General features: G+C 40.7%; 1 protein-coding gene across 1 annotated transcript; it reads left to right on the plus strand.

Annotated features, from left to right (window-relative positions):
- The first annotated feature begins 14,417 nt into the window (after positions 1-14,417).
- LOC142172447 (uncharacterized) lies at positions 14,418-15,209 on the plus strand. Its single transcript, XM_075236062.1, has 4 exons — positions 14,418-14,635; positions 14,679-14,823; positions 14,905-15,080; positions 15,170-15,209. The coding sequence occupies exons 1-4, from the start codon at positions 14,418-14,420 to the stop codon at positions 15,207-15,209; spliced, it is 579 nt and encodes a 192-aa protein (XP_075092163.1).

Consider the following 15,209-nt stretch of genomic DNA (forward strand, 5'->3'; position numbering starts at 1 on the left):
CACACAAAATGCCCATCCACCCCCAAGAGCCTAAAGAAATCCCCCTAGAATAGGTTTTCGGCCCAATCAAGCCTTTAAGAATGACAGGTTGTAGAAACAGAAGACTTTCACTCCATTGGGAGAGTCATATACTAGCCTATTCCACAGATTGAGACAGTTGGGTATGTTGAATCCGATCGAGGCTAAACTGACAAATCCCCCTCCCAGAAATCTTGACCACTCGATGAGTTGTGAGTATTGTTCAGGGGTCCCGAGTCATGACACAGAGAAATGCTAGAAATTGAAAACAGCTATTCAAGATCTCATTGACACTAATCGGATTGAGGTCCAAGCCCCGGAGGCACCTAATATAAACCAGAACCCGTTGTCGACCCATCATGAGACAAATATGATTGAGATTGTGCATAAGGGGGGAGCCTAAGAAGCCTTCGCAAACTGTCATGATGATTCGGGCCAGTGAAGCCAAGACGCTTGAAAAGTCAACAAGTGATAAGTCTGTGATCAAGTTGAACGGGGCAAATAATGAACCATCTGCGGTGGTTAAGAAGGGGTCCTCAAGTGACGTTGCAGGGAAACATGAAAGAGCGAAAGTGGTTGTGCCAGGAGTGCTGAACAAGCTTGTGGTAGTTGTGGAAGGTGCCCGCCCAGAACCTGTCGTTATCAAACCGGTAGTTCAATTACCGATAGTCAACAGCAAGGCAGTCCCTTAGAATTATGAACGAGTGACCGTGACTTACAAGGGAAAAGAGGTTAAAGAAGAAGTGTGTGAGACCCATGGTTTGACTCGATCGGGGAGATGTTTTGCCCCCGAAGAGTTGAGAAAAGCTAAGACCTCCAAAGATAACCCAGTGTTAGTGAAGAAAGCCGTGACAGAGGAAGAAGCAGAGGAGTTCTTGAGAAAGATGAAAGTGCAGGACTATTCCATTATGGAGCAGTTAAGGAAGACACCGGCTCAGATCTCACTATTATCATTATTGATCCATTCAGACGAGCATCGTCGGGCTTTGATGAAGATCTTGAACGAAGCCCACGTTCCTAAAAAAATCTCAGTAAACCACTTGGAAAAGATGGCTAACAAGATATTTGAGAAAAACAGAGTCACTTTTTCTGATGATGAGTTGCCCGTAGAGGGTACTGAGCACAATAGAGCCCTCCATCTGACGGTGAAATGTGAAGATTCCGTGGTTACTCGGGTACTGGTTAACAATGGTTCTAGTGCAAATATTTTCCCTCTTTCCACTCTGAACAAGTTGAAGGTGGATGATGAAAGAATTCACAAGAACAATATCTGCGTTCGGGGATTCGACGGTGGAGGGAAAGATTCAGTCGAGGACATAGTGCTCGAGCTTACAATAGGGTGAGTTGAATTTACTATGGAATTCCAGGTGCTAAATGTGGTTTTTTCTTACAATCTGTTGTTAGGTCAACCCTGGATTGATGCTGCCAAAGCGTTCCCGTCCACTCTGTATCAAATGATTAAGTTTGAATGGGATAGACAGGACATTGTTGTGCATGGCGAAGATAATTTGTGTGTTCCCAGTGATGTCATTGTTCCGTTCATAGAGTTTGAAGACGACAAGGGGCCATGGGTTTATTAGGTTTTTGACACGGTATCGGTAGAGAAAATTTCTGAAAGGAAGTGTGTGCCGACTCCAAGGGTAGTTGCTGCATCAGTCATGTTAGCCGTTGAAATATTGAAAAATGGTTTTGTACCGGGCAAGGGTTTGGGTGCATCTCTGTAAGGTATCATACAACAGGTTTCTCTTCCTAAAAACTTGGAAACATTTGGTCTGGGGTTCAAGCCCACATTCGTAGACGTGAGGAAAGCCAGAAAAATGAAACAGAGAGCATGGGCCCTTCCAAAGATAGTCCCGCGTCTTTCCAGATCATTTGTCAGGCCTGGTAGTAGAAAGCGCCCAGTGACGATGGTTCCCAGTTTGGTGGTTGATATGGACAGAGATTTGATGGAAAGTTTCGAGAGGATATTTAACGAAGTGAACACGGTGGAAGCTGGAGAGGGTTCTAGCATGGCGGATGTGCAATTTGTTGGGCCCGCTGCAAAGATTAATAATTGGGAAGCTACTCTTATCCCCACAAGGAAGGAGTTTTGGTAGTTTGCTTTGATTTTCTTTCAGTTTATCTGGATTATCCCAGGGTTGTAGTTCAGATTCTATGTTCCGTCCGCTTGGATGTATAAGCATTGTTATCTTTAAACTCAATGAAGTGCAATTTCCCTTTTTCTCCTTTCCTGATAGTTTTATTTTGTTTTTCTTTTCTTCCTTGTACAGTTCTTTTTATGCTGGCTTCAATGATATGACATGCATGCAGAATCTCTGGCCCGGTCTTAAAAGCCAATCTAATTCTGAAATAGTAATTCAATAAATAGAGTGTGATGTTGAATCGGAATATGACGAGGATGAAGCCTTTGAAGAGATCAGTAAAGAATTAAGCCATTTTGAAGAAAAACCCAAGCCTACCTGAGTGATACAGAAGTAATCAATTTAGGGGACCAAGATAATGTCCGGGAAACTAAAATAAGTGTCCATCTTGAACCACAACTCAGAGAGGAGATAATTACAGCACTATTCGAGTGTAAAGATGTTTTTTCATGGTCCTATGACGATATGCCAGGTCTAAGAACTAACTTGGTGGTTCACAAATTGCCCACTGATTTGGCATTCCCTCATGTCAAGTAGAAGCTGAGGAAATTTAAAACTGATATGAGTGTGAAGATCAAGGAAGAGGTCACCAAGCAATTCGATGCAAAAGTCATTCGGGTCACTCGGTATCCCACTTGGTTAGCCAATGTAGTGCCCATGCCAAAAAAGGATGGCAAGACCAGGGTGTGTGTTGATTATTGAGACCTCAACAAGGCAAGTCCCAAGGATAACTTCCCACTATCGAACATCCTTATATTGATCGATAATTGTGCCAAACATGAGATTGGTTCTTTTATGGATTGTTATGCGGGCTACCACCAGATCATAATGGATGAAGAAGACGCAGAAAAGACAACATTCATCATGCCATGGGGAACGTACTGCTATCGGGTCATGCCATTTGGTTTGAAAAATGTCGGGGCAACCTACATGAGGGCAATGATGACCATATTCCACAACATGATACACAGGGAGATCGAGGTTTATGTGGATGATGTGATTGTAAAGTCTAGAAAGCAATCTGACCATGTTAGAGATCTGAGAAAGTTCTTCCAAAGGCTTCGCAGGTACAATCTCAAGCTTAATCCTGCAAAATGCGCGTTCGGTGTTCCGTCTGGAAAGTTGTTGGGATTCATAGTCAGCCGACAAGGTATTGAATTAGACCCGTCAAAGATTAAAGCTATCCGGGAGTTGTCACCTCCAAAGAACAAGACCGAGGTGATGAGTCTATTAGGGAGATTGAATTACATCAGTCGATTTATTGCTCAGCTCATGACAACTTGTGAGCCCATCTTCAAACTGTTAAAGAAAGATGTTGCGGTTAAGTGGACAGATGAATGTCAAGAAGCATTTGATAAGATAAAGGGGCACTTGTCAAACCTACCTGTGTTGGTCCCGCCAGAACTAGGGAGACCTTTGATTCTGTATTTGACGGTTTTGGACAATTCATTTGGATGTGTGTTGGGACAGTATGACATCACTGGCAGGAAGGAGCAGGCCATATATTATCTCAGCAAGAAGTTCACATATTACGAGGTTAAGTACACTCATCTTGAGAGGACGTGTTGCATAATAACTTGGGTAGCCCAGAAGCTGAAACATTATTTGTCATCTTATACTACTTACCTCATCTATCGCTTGGATCTGTTGAAGTATATCTTCCAGAAGCCTATGCCCACGGGAAGGCTCACAAAGTGGCAGATCTTGCTCACAGAATTTGACATTGTCTATGTGACCCGGACTTCGATGAAAGCACAAGTGTTGGCCGACCATTTGGCTGAGAATCCGGTAGATGAAGAATACGAACCTTTGAAGACGTATTTCCTTGATGAAGAGGTAATGCACATTGAAGAGTTGGAATAGAGTGGAAGGCCAAGATGGAAACTTTTCTTTGATGGGGCCGCCAACATGAAAGGCGTTGGGATAGGAGCGGTACTTGTTTCTGAAACAGGGCATTATTACCCTATTACGGCTCAGCTTTGGTTCTACTATACTAACAACATGGCTGAATACGAGGCATGCATTTTGGGTTTGAGGATGGTTGTGGATATGGGTGTCCAGGAGGTTTTGGTCTTGGGTGACTCGAACCTTCTAGTGCACCAGATCCAGGGAGAGTGGGAAACACGGGATTTAATACTCATACCATATTTACAATGTTTACTTAATCTCTATCAGCGATTCCAATCAATAGAGTTCAGGCATATTCTGAGGATTCACAATGAGGTCGCTGATGCTTTGGCTACTCTGGCCTCAATGTTACATCACCTAGATAAGGCTTATGTAGCCCCTTTGCATATTCAAGTCCACGATCAGCATGCTTATTGTAATGTGGTGGAAGAAGAACTCGATAGGGAGCCTTGATTTCACGACATCAAGGAGTACATCAGGATGGGAGTGTATCCCGTACAAGCCACAGGTGACCAAAAGAGAACAATTCGACGGTTGGTAAGTGGATTTTTCTTCAGTGGAGGAGTGTTGTACAAAAGAACTCCAGATCTTGGATTGCTGAGATGCATAGATGCTAGGCAGGCCACAACTATTATGACTGAAGTACATTCTGGAGTTTGTGGACCGCACATGAGTGGGTATGTGCTGACAAAGAAGATTCTCTGTGCAGGTTATTATTGGCTCACCATGGAGTGAGATTGTATTAGTTTTGTGCGTAAATGTCATCAATGCCAAGTGCATGGAGATTTGATTCATTCTCCACCATCTGAATTACACATGATGTCTGCACCGTGGCCCTTTGTTGCTTGGGGCATGGATGTCATTGGACCAATTGAGCCAGCAGCATCCAATGGGCACATGTTCATTCTGGTGGCCATTGATTATTTCACCAACTGGGTTGAGGCTAAAACCTTCAAGTCTGTAACCAAGAATGCGGTGGTTGATTTTGTGCACTCAAATATCATTTGCCAGTTCAGGATACCGAAGGTAATCATCACAGATAACGGTGCTACTCTTAATAATCACCTGATGAAAGAGGTGTGTCAACATTTTAAGATTGCGCATCGCAATTCCACCCCATATTATCCCAAGGCAAATGGAGCAGTCGAGGCAGCTAACAAGAACATAAAGAAAATACTTCGAAAAATGGTAGAGGGTTCTAGGCAGTGGCATGAAAAGCTGTCATTTGCATTGCTGGGTTATCACACTACTGTCCGTACTTCAGTGGGGGCGACTCCCTATTTGTTGGTGTATGGCACCGAAGTAGTGATACCCGCAGGAGTGGAAATTCCATCACTTCGAATTGTCTAGAGCTGAGATCGATGATGATGAGTGGGTCAAAACCCGCTTAGAATAATTGAGTTTGTTTGACGAGAAAAGACTGGCAGCAGTGTGTCATGGTCAATTGTATCAACAAAGAATGGCAAGAGCATATAACAAGAAGGTGCGTCCACAAAAGTTTGAAGTGGGTCAGTTAGTATTGAAACATATCCTTCCTCATCAGGCCGAAGAAAAAGGTAAGTTCGCCCCAAATTGGCAGGGTCCATTCATCGTAACTAGAGTGTTGTCAAATGGCGCTTTGTATTTAACAGATATAGAAGGCAAGTGAGTAGAAATGGCCATCAATTCCGATGCGGTCAAGAGATACTATGTATGATTTTCTTTGGTTAATTTATATTTGTTTGTACTTGGCATATTTTTGAAGAGTTGGAATGATGAAGGCATTTTGTTCTGCTATCTAAAATACTTTATCCTTTGTTACCCCCTTTGAGCCTATTTATTTTCTTGCATACCCCTCTTTCGGAATCAGTAACAAATATCAGAAACACAAGCGTAAAAGATAAGTAAAGGAAGGAGAGAAAAATAGAAAGAAAAAAAGGGAAAGAAAAGAGAAAGAGAATGAAAAGAATCAAAAGCGAAAGAAAAAATGAAAAGAGAAAGAAAAAAAAGAGAAGAAAAAACAACAAAAAGAGAAAAAGAAAGCAAAAAGAGAAAGAAAAGATAGAGAAAAGAGACAATCATAACAACAAAGTAATTTCTATGACATGAACTACGTTCGACCTGATTCCTTTTAAGGATACGTAGGCAGCCTCACGGTTCGGTCTCATCAAAATAAAAATCCAAAAGTCCCCAAGCAAGAACCTGGGGCAGAAGTTGTGGTTGTTGTAAGAAATCTGGTTCCGAAAGTTGTAATTTTGAACCCATGATGAGTTGTTTTGAGCCTTTTGATACCCTTTCTGTCTAACCCCATCCAAAAGCCCACATTATGGTCCAAAGAAAGACCTTCTGATCAGTCTTCGAGAGATGCCAATTCAAGCAAGTGGAGGCGATTCATATCAAGGGCAATACTCTGGTCCAAAGAGGGAAAAGAAATCAAGAATGAGAGAGTCTTATTGGTGAAAACCCTCACGAGCACCGTAAGGCTACGGGAGCTGAGAGAAATAAAAAATAAGAGAGTCTTATTGGTGAAAACCCTCGCGGGCACCGTAAGGCGACGGTAAATTGAGAGAAAGAACAAAATGAGAGAGGCTTGATGGTGAAAACCCTTCGGGCACTACAAGTCGACTAAGGATTGTGAATCAGATTGGATAATTAGAGCATCGAAGCCCAGTTTCACGGTTTATGGGTATAACAATAGTTTAACATCAGACTTTCTCAACAGAATAGGCCACGTGTGCATGTCATGGTCATTAAGTTGGTATCCACATCTGATAGGTTTCTACTTTGTAGCTTTCTTGTTAGGAATCATTTCTTTCCTTTGGCCTTTACTCTGTTCCTTTTGTCTTGTTTACTTCTTCATCCTGAGTCCGTTTGGTCAGAATAAGTGAGAAATGACTTCAAAATTTGCCACCATCTTTCCAATTGCACAAGATGGGATCTGTCCAGCACATAAAGTGGCATAAGTTAGGAAAGAACAACAAACACACTGAGTTGGTAGCAATCAACATGCTTTGGAGTCCATGAAAAATACAAAGGTTTGGCATATTTCAATTCGTGAATAGTGCAACAGATAGAGGATGTTGGGTGAACGGGTCAAATGTATTCTCTGTGATGAGATCAACAAAGAAAGTGTTTAACTAGTGACAAACAAGGTATTCCAAGCAGAAATCAAAGTTATCGTGACAAGTGAGGGAACAATAGACTTCAAGGCCAATGCCAGTGATTTAAGTCAGGAAGGAACATCATGCGCACTAAGTGGATGGCAATTAACGTGATTTGGAATTCATGTCAACACAAGAGCACGATGCAACAGATGGAGGGTGTTAGGTGGACGGATCAAAGGTATTTTCTGTGAAACACAAAGGTTGGTAAATGTCAGTTCATGAGCAATGCAACGGATAAAGGGAATTGGGTCTGAACGGAGGAGGGATATTTTCTGTGATAAGGATGACAGAGAAAGTCGTTAGTCCATAAGCAAGCAAGATCCTCGAGTGGAAATCAGTTATCATGGGAAGTTAAGGAGCAATCGCCCTCAAAGTCAAGGCCACAAACCAACCATCGCATTTTAAACTGACAAGATTTTTCTTTGATTGAAACAGGGGCAGAAATTTTTTTTGTTTCGGAGAAACCCTCCGCAAGGAAAAGCAAGCACCAGACAAGTTTGACCGTAAACTCTCAGGACCCTCCTGTAAAATGGGACCTAGTTTAAAAATCGAAATAATCATAAATAGCATAAATGTACCCCAAGGAATATAAGTTGGTTTCAAAGTTTTCATGTTTAAGATAGGATGTAATTAGGAGTTTTAAGGACCCTCCTGGATAATGGGATTTAGTTTTAAGACCCTCTTAGATAACAAGATTTAGCGGAAGTCACACCTTCAGAAGATATAACTTAGATTTATAATGGTCGTTTAATTGAGACTTGTCAGGACCCACCTGGATAACGGGATTTAGCTTTCAAATTCTTACGAATATTTTGTAACATTGTTCAGTTTAACATTCACATATGAGCCCAGCCACCAAACTGGGGCAAAAAGTTTTCTTTGTTTTGTCTATTTTGTTGAAATCAGGTACCCGCTTGGAGAACAGGGAGAAGAACATTCAAGTTTAGCAATCAGGATCCCACCTGGAGAGCAGGGAATACATTTCAAGTCAGCAATCAGGAGCCCGCCTGAAGAGAAGGGAATACATTTCAAGTTCAGTAGTCAGGAGCCCGCCTGGAGAGTAGGGAATACATTTCAAGTCAGCAATCAGGAGCCCGCCTGAAGAACAGGGAATACATTTCAAGTTCAACAGTCAGGAGCCCGCCTGGAGAGCAGGGAATATATTTCAAGACAGTAGTCAGGAGCCCGCCTTGAGAGCAGGGAATACATATCAAGTCAGCAGTCAGGAGCCCGCCTGAAGAGCAGGGAATACATTTCGAGTCAGCAATCAGGAGCCTGCCTGGAGAACGAGGGAGTACAATTCAAGTTTTAGCTTTTAAGTTCTTATTGATATTTGGTAACATGATTTAGTTTTACACTCACATCTGTGCCCAGCCACCAAACTGGGGCAGAAAATTTTCTTTATTTTGTCTATTTTGTTGAAGTCAGGAGCCCGCCTGGAGAGCATGGGAATACATTTCAAGTTTAGCAGTCAGGAGCCCACCTGGAGAGAAGGGAATACATTTCAAGTTAGCAGTCAGGAGCCCGCCTAGAGAGCATGGGAATACATTCAAGTTTAGCAGTCAGGATCCCGCCTGGAGAGCATGGGAATACATTTCAAGTCAGCAATCAGGAGCCTACTTGGAGAACAAGGGAGTACAATTCAAGTTTTAGCTTTCAATTTCTTATTGATATTTGGTAATGTGATTCGTTTTACACTTACATGTGTGCCCAGATACCCAAACGGGGGCAAAAAAAATTCTTTGTTTTGTCTATTTTGTTGAAGTCAGGAGCCTGCCTGGAGAGCAGGGAATGCATTTTAAGTTCAGCAGTCAGGAGCCCGCCTAGAAAGCAGGGAATACATTTCAAGTTCAGCAATCAGGAGTCCGCCTGGAGAGCAGGGAATACATTCAAGTCTAGCAGTCAGGAGCCCGCCTGGAGAGCAGGGAATACATTTCAAGCAGCAATTAGGAGCCCACCTGGAAAACAAGGGAGTATAACTCAAGTTTTAGTTTTCAAGTTCTTATTGATATTTGGTAATGTGGTTCATTTTACACTTACATATGTGCCCTGATACCCAAACTGGAGCAGAAAAATTTTCTTTGTTTTGTCAATTTTGTTGAAGTCAGGAGCCCGCCTGGAGAGCAGGGAATACATTTCAAGTTTGCAATCAGGAGCCTACCTGGAGAGCATGAGAATACAACTCAAGTTTAGCAGTCAGGCGCCCACCTAGAGAGCACGGGAATACAATTCTAGCTCAGCAGTCAGGCGTTCACCTGGAGAAAGGGAAAACATCTCAGATTACAATTCAAGTCAGCAACCAAAGAATCTCACGGCAAGAATGCGAGTCAATAGTCCGAGGTGATCAACAGAAGCTAGTCAAAATAAAGAAAAAGAGAGAAAGGCAAGAAGTGAATCCAAATGCAGAAGTTGATGGAAGATGTGAACTGCTTAAGACATGGTGGAAGTCACAAGCACTACATGTCCGGTCTTGATCCAAAAGCTGAAGAAGAACGAGCTAGCACCTGCAGCTAACAAGCGCCAAGGTTCAAATCTAAAGTCTGCATGAAGAACCATTCAAGACTCAAGATCAAGCTTCAGAAGACTTATAGATAGGAATCTTGTAACTCGTAGTTGAAAGGCCTAGTTAGTCTTTTTCAGTTGATTTTTGATATAATAACAGGAACCGCGGACCGGAACCTATGCGGAACAGCACCTCGACCGGATCTCCACCTCGGCATACTCCGTCATCTCACTCATCTCTGAACTACACGTGGCTTGATTCCTTTACAGCCAAGGATATGTAGGCAGCTCAGATACCATGGCTCGATCACATTCCCCTCTCTCTTAGTTTTAGTCTCTCCAAATAAAGGTCGGGTCAAAAACCTGTCTAGTCAGTCTTTGTCTGAAAACTCTGTGCGTTTCCAGTCAAAGAGGGGCAGCTGTAGACATGTGATTTTTTATCCTCCCCAAGATTTTTCATATTTTAGCGCGTAAATATTTAATTTAGGCATAATATAGATATTTTAAGTAATTTTGACTCTTTTACATTATTTTATTACAAGAAAATAAAAAATCACAAAAATTGGTTCATTAATATTTTGTAGTCATTTTTAATCTTAAAAAAATCTTATATATATACAAAAATAGTATCGTATTTTTATTTTAATATGATATTTGAAAATACCAAAAATAGGTTTATTTTAATGGTTAATATTATTTTAGTAATTATTTGAATAGTATGATTAATTAATAAATTGGACCGTATTTTTAATCTCGTTTGCAGGGAATGAATAAAGCTTGGGCTCTATCAACCTATTTTAGGCCTAATTTTGGACCTAACCCATAATTCCTAAGCCCAGAATTCCTAGTCCCATACCCCTTAACCTAGAAAACCCTACAAATACCTAGACCCCTAGAGCTAAGAGGAAGGGCTAAAAATACAACAAAAAATCAGACCTACAACTCTAAGAAAAAAAATGGCGCACCCTACTTGAACAAAAATGGCGTAGACCCCCTCATCCTGGAGAATTCTCTGCCCCACGCACACTCATAAATATGGGGAACAATCTCACACCATAAGACTTTAGAGTCCATATCCATTTTGCTCCAAATCCACGTACACGAAAAGGGAAAGAGCGATTACAAATTTGCTATTAACGATCAAAAATCAAAGAGATTTTTTGTTAATGCAGAAAAACTTGTGCTCGGTAAAGAAAATACAATATACCGGTATTTGTGCCTAATAAAGAAGATTGGCAGTATCATACAAAAGGGAGGGGATGAGAGTGGAGTTTGGAGCATTTCCGATTAACTGCTCAAATTTCCTTCCGAATAATCAATTGAACTGAATATTTAATTGGACAAATCCTTCATTCCTTTATTAGCTTTAGCAACAGCTTGAACATTTCTTGATGAATTTGACATTGGACAAGGCAGGGAATTAATGAGATTAGGGAAATTGAAATGGTGGAGGATTAGAAAAATAGTAGCACCACCATACTAATTTTTGCCAAAATTCGCAGACTTTAAGAAAAAATTCCTTCCCACGTGAATTCCTTCTCACGTTGCTCTTCCAGTGAACAGTAGCTTGAGGAGTGGTTTTGAGTTTTCCGGTGTCGATTCGATGTTCCGGTTTGCAATTTCGGTGATTTGGTCCAAGGATTATTGCTTTGTTTAGCTCGATCGATTTGCAATTTTCGGCTTTGTTCATCAATAAAAGGTCCATTTCTCAATTTTCATTCTCATTTCATTGTGTTATGGTAGTTTGATGCGCGTGTTGGTTGATTTGTGATTCTACGTTGTTTCAGTAGCATGTTTTAGTTTTTTTATTTCGGTTGTGATGTACGTAGTCTTGATTCTTGAATAAATGCTTTTAATTGGGTAGATGAAAAAATTGGAGTTGTTTCTTTCTTGGCAAGAAATAAATGGACCATGAGGTGGGTCTTGAACCATAAGGAATCTGGGCCAAGTGATGGATCATGTTAGCTAGCCTAGTTGCCCCAATAATATCTTGTTCATAAATTTAGCATCGCAATAATCTTGAATTAGCTTAGAAAGAAAATGCCTTGAACTCTCGTAGTTGCTTTAGGCGCGTTATTTTAATAATATTATCTTCCTAAACTCGGGTGTGCATTTCATGTGACCCAAATACAAATCTCAACAACATTTAATAAAATGTGTTTCGAATTGTGGGTGCATTTCATGTGGTGCGGTCCAAAGACATTTTTTAGATGGCGTTGAAATATTCCTTAAACTAATTAAAAGCGGTTTAAAGTTAAAATGCACATAGATTCAAAAGTTTTGTAAAATCAAATAATAGGCCAACTATAACAGTTGAGCGGCCGTGCTAGAACCATGGAACTCGGGAATGCCTACCACCTTCTCCCGGATTAACAAAATTCCTTACCCGGATTTTTGGTTCGCGGACTGTAATACAGAGTCAATCTTTTCCTCGATTTGGGATTTGAACCGGTGACTTGGGACGCCATAAAATTATTCCAAGTGGTGACTCTAAATTTTTAATAAATAAATACAATCATGTTTCGATTGTCACTTTAAGTTGGAAAAAACTCTTTTGTATCCCCTCCCGGGGGTGTAGGTAAAAAGGAGGTGTGAAAACACCTCCTAATCTGACTATTGCACCGGTAATTGTTAGTGAGAAGAAAACCGTTGAAGATAAATTGACTGAGGTTAACCCTAAATCAAAGCAAATTGACATGCATGTGAGTAATCCAATAGTAACTGCTGAAAATGTGAGGGGAACAAAGGGTAAGGAGGACACCGATAAACAACAAGGAGAAGTAATTGCTGAGAATACAGAATCAGAGCAAAAGAAGTGGACAAACTTGTTTCTAGGTAATAGAATGGCGGCGAAAAGAATAGATCTATGCTTCATTGCACCAACTATAAAAAATGGTGAGGTAGTAATTGAACTGTGCAAGGAGGAAGTGGAAAAAGAGACATAGAAATGGAAACAAGCGCTGATACTCTATGTAGTTGGAGGTGCACCAACTATAGGAGCTATGGAGCGATTCATAGCATCAGCGTGGAATTTTACAATAAAGCCAAAAGTCTATCTACATAATGATGGATATTTTGTTGTAAGATTTAACTCTATTAGCGACAGGGATGAAGTTCTATATTCTGGTCCCCATATGCTTAATAACAAGCCAATTATCATGAGTATGGTTAGCTGAATTTGATTTTAACAAGTAAGTGTTGCAGATTATTCCGATATGGGTTAAGTACCCTAAACTTCCTCTCAATTGTTGGGGAGCAAAATTACTGAGCAGCATAAGTAGTGGATTAGGGATTCCTCTATATGCAGATGCATGTACCACTCAGTTGGATCAAATTTCCTATGCTAGAGTACTAATTGAAATGGATGTAACTAAAGCTCTCCCAAAAGCTGTAAAAGTAACAGATCCTAATGGAAGGGAATTTATGCAAGAGGTGACATATGACTGGCTTCATGAATTTTGTCATACTTTCATACATGTAGGGCACCAGTGTCACAAAGAACAACCAGCACATAAAGCCAAAACAAAGCAGTAGAAGCAGAAGCAAGAATGGCAGCCAAAGTGAATCAGAATGATAAGGGGAATCAGCAAAACATAGTAACTAATAACAGTAAGACTATGCTTAATGAGGAAAAAAGTACTTGTGAGATGATACTAGATGCAGGAGAGCAGGAACAAGTATGGAAAAAAGCTACAGGAAAATCAGTGATTAGAAGCAGGGAGAAGCCAGATGGTGGAACCATTAGCATGATAAATGGTTTCAACATACTGGCAGAATCTGGATTGCAACTGACCTATCATAGACAAATGGGAGAGGGAACAAGTAGTCAAAGGAGTCAAGAAGAAATAGAAGGGGGGCCACAACCTCTATTTATCCATGCATGATGCTTATTGCATGGAACATTAGGGGTTTGAACAAGATCCCTAGGCAGAAAGAGGTCAAGAGGTTCATAAGAAGTAATAGAGTAAAAATGATAGCACTACTAGAACACAAAATAAAGGAGCAGAAGGCATTACAAATAATAAGGAGAATCACTCCAGGTTGGGCTTGTATTACCAATTATGAGTATAGTAACTGCGACATCAGTGAGATAGACTATGTGGAGTTGGAGAAGTCCTCCCAATACATTCACACTATAGTACAAATAAAGAGTATGAGCATGAGATTTAACCTTACTGCAGTATATGGGCTTCATATAGTAGAAGAAAGGAGAGGCTTATGGAGTGATTTGAATAATTGGAGCAATGTACAGCAGGGGCCATGGCTGGTAATGGGAGACTACAATGCCATTAGAGCAAGGGAGGATAGACCAATTGGGAGCCCTATCCAAGAATCTGAGATTAGGGACTTCAATGATTTCATTGAGCAAAATAATTTGACAGAAATCAGAACTACTGGAAGGAACTTCACATGGACAAATGGACACACATACAACAGAATAGATAGAGCCTTGAGGAATGCTGAATGGATGATGCAAATGCCACATTTAGAAGTAAGGGTAATGGATCCAGGTTGTTCTAACCATTCTCTTCTGTGTATGAATTTTAAAGATACTGAGGATAAAGGTCCAAGGCCTTTTAAATTCCTAAACCATCTTGCTAAGCATAAAGAGTTTCTGGTAAAAGTTAAAGAAGCATGGCAAAAGAGAAATGAGAGGAATATCATGAAGGATGTATGGTGCAGACTCAAACAAGTGAAGTAAGCTATGAAAAGTCTGAATAGAGCAGAGTATAATGCAATAGGGGACAAGATACAACGGTGTAGACAGCATCTCAGTGAACTACATGAGCAAATGAGAGACCCTGGACAACCTGAAGATGTGATAATAGATGAAAAGAACACAAAGGCTCAACTAGAGAAATGGCTTGGGGTGGAAGAAAGTATCATGAAACAAAAATCTAGAGATACACTGGTTGAAATTAGGTGATGTTAATACAGCTTATTTTTTTGCAAACATGAAGAGCAGGTACTCTCAGAACAAAATAAAGAGTTTAATAAGGGACAATGGAGAGATGGTGCAAACTAAGCAAGAGATTGAAGAGGAAGTGCTTGGCTTTTACAAGAAGCTACTGGGATCATCAGCTAGGAACCTGCCAGGTATTAATCCAATGGTGATGAGGGATGGAGCTTTGATGAACAGATAGCAGCAGATTTAGTTAGTGAAAAATGTATCTAAAAAGGAAGTATTTCAGGCATTGCTTGGTATTAATGACAACAAAGCACCTGGTTGTGATGGTTTCAATGCCTTATTCTTCAAGAAGGCATGGTCTGTGATTGGAGACAAGGTTACAGAGGCAGTGATGGAGTTCTTTACAAATGATCAGCTCTGTCAACCTATCAATTGCACAACGTCACACTTGTGCCAAAGGTGAAAAATCCAGCCAGAATCACTGAATATAGGCCAATATCATGCTATACTATCCTTTATAAAATTATATCTAAGGTGCTAACAAACAGGCTACAGGGGATAATGAATGATATAGTGGACAGGAATTAG

This window comes from Nicotiana tabacum, chromosome 18 (assembly GCF_000715075.1).
Source record: "Nicotiana tabacum cultivar K326 chromosome 18, ASM71507v2, whole genome shotgun sequence".
In the NCBI taxonomy this organism is placed as follows: domain Eukaryota; kingdom Viridiplantae; phylum Streptophyta; class Magnoliopsida; order Solanales; family Solanaceae; genus Nicotiana; species Nicotiana tabacum.

Coding starts and splice junctions, on each gene's coding strand:
- LOC142172447 (XM_075236062.1), top strand. CDS start 14,418: ATGAAAAGTCTGAATAGAGCAGAGTATAATGCAATAGGGGACAAGATA. Junction 14,636..14,678: donor GATACACTGGTTGAAATTAG/GTGATGTTAATA, acceptor CATGAAGAGCAG/GTACTCTCAGAACAAAATAA. Junction 15,081..15,169: donor ACGTCACACTTGTGCCAAAG/GTGAAAAATCCA, acceptor GCTAACAAACAG/GCTACAGGGGATAATGAATG.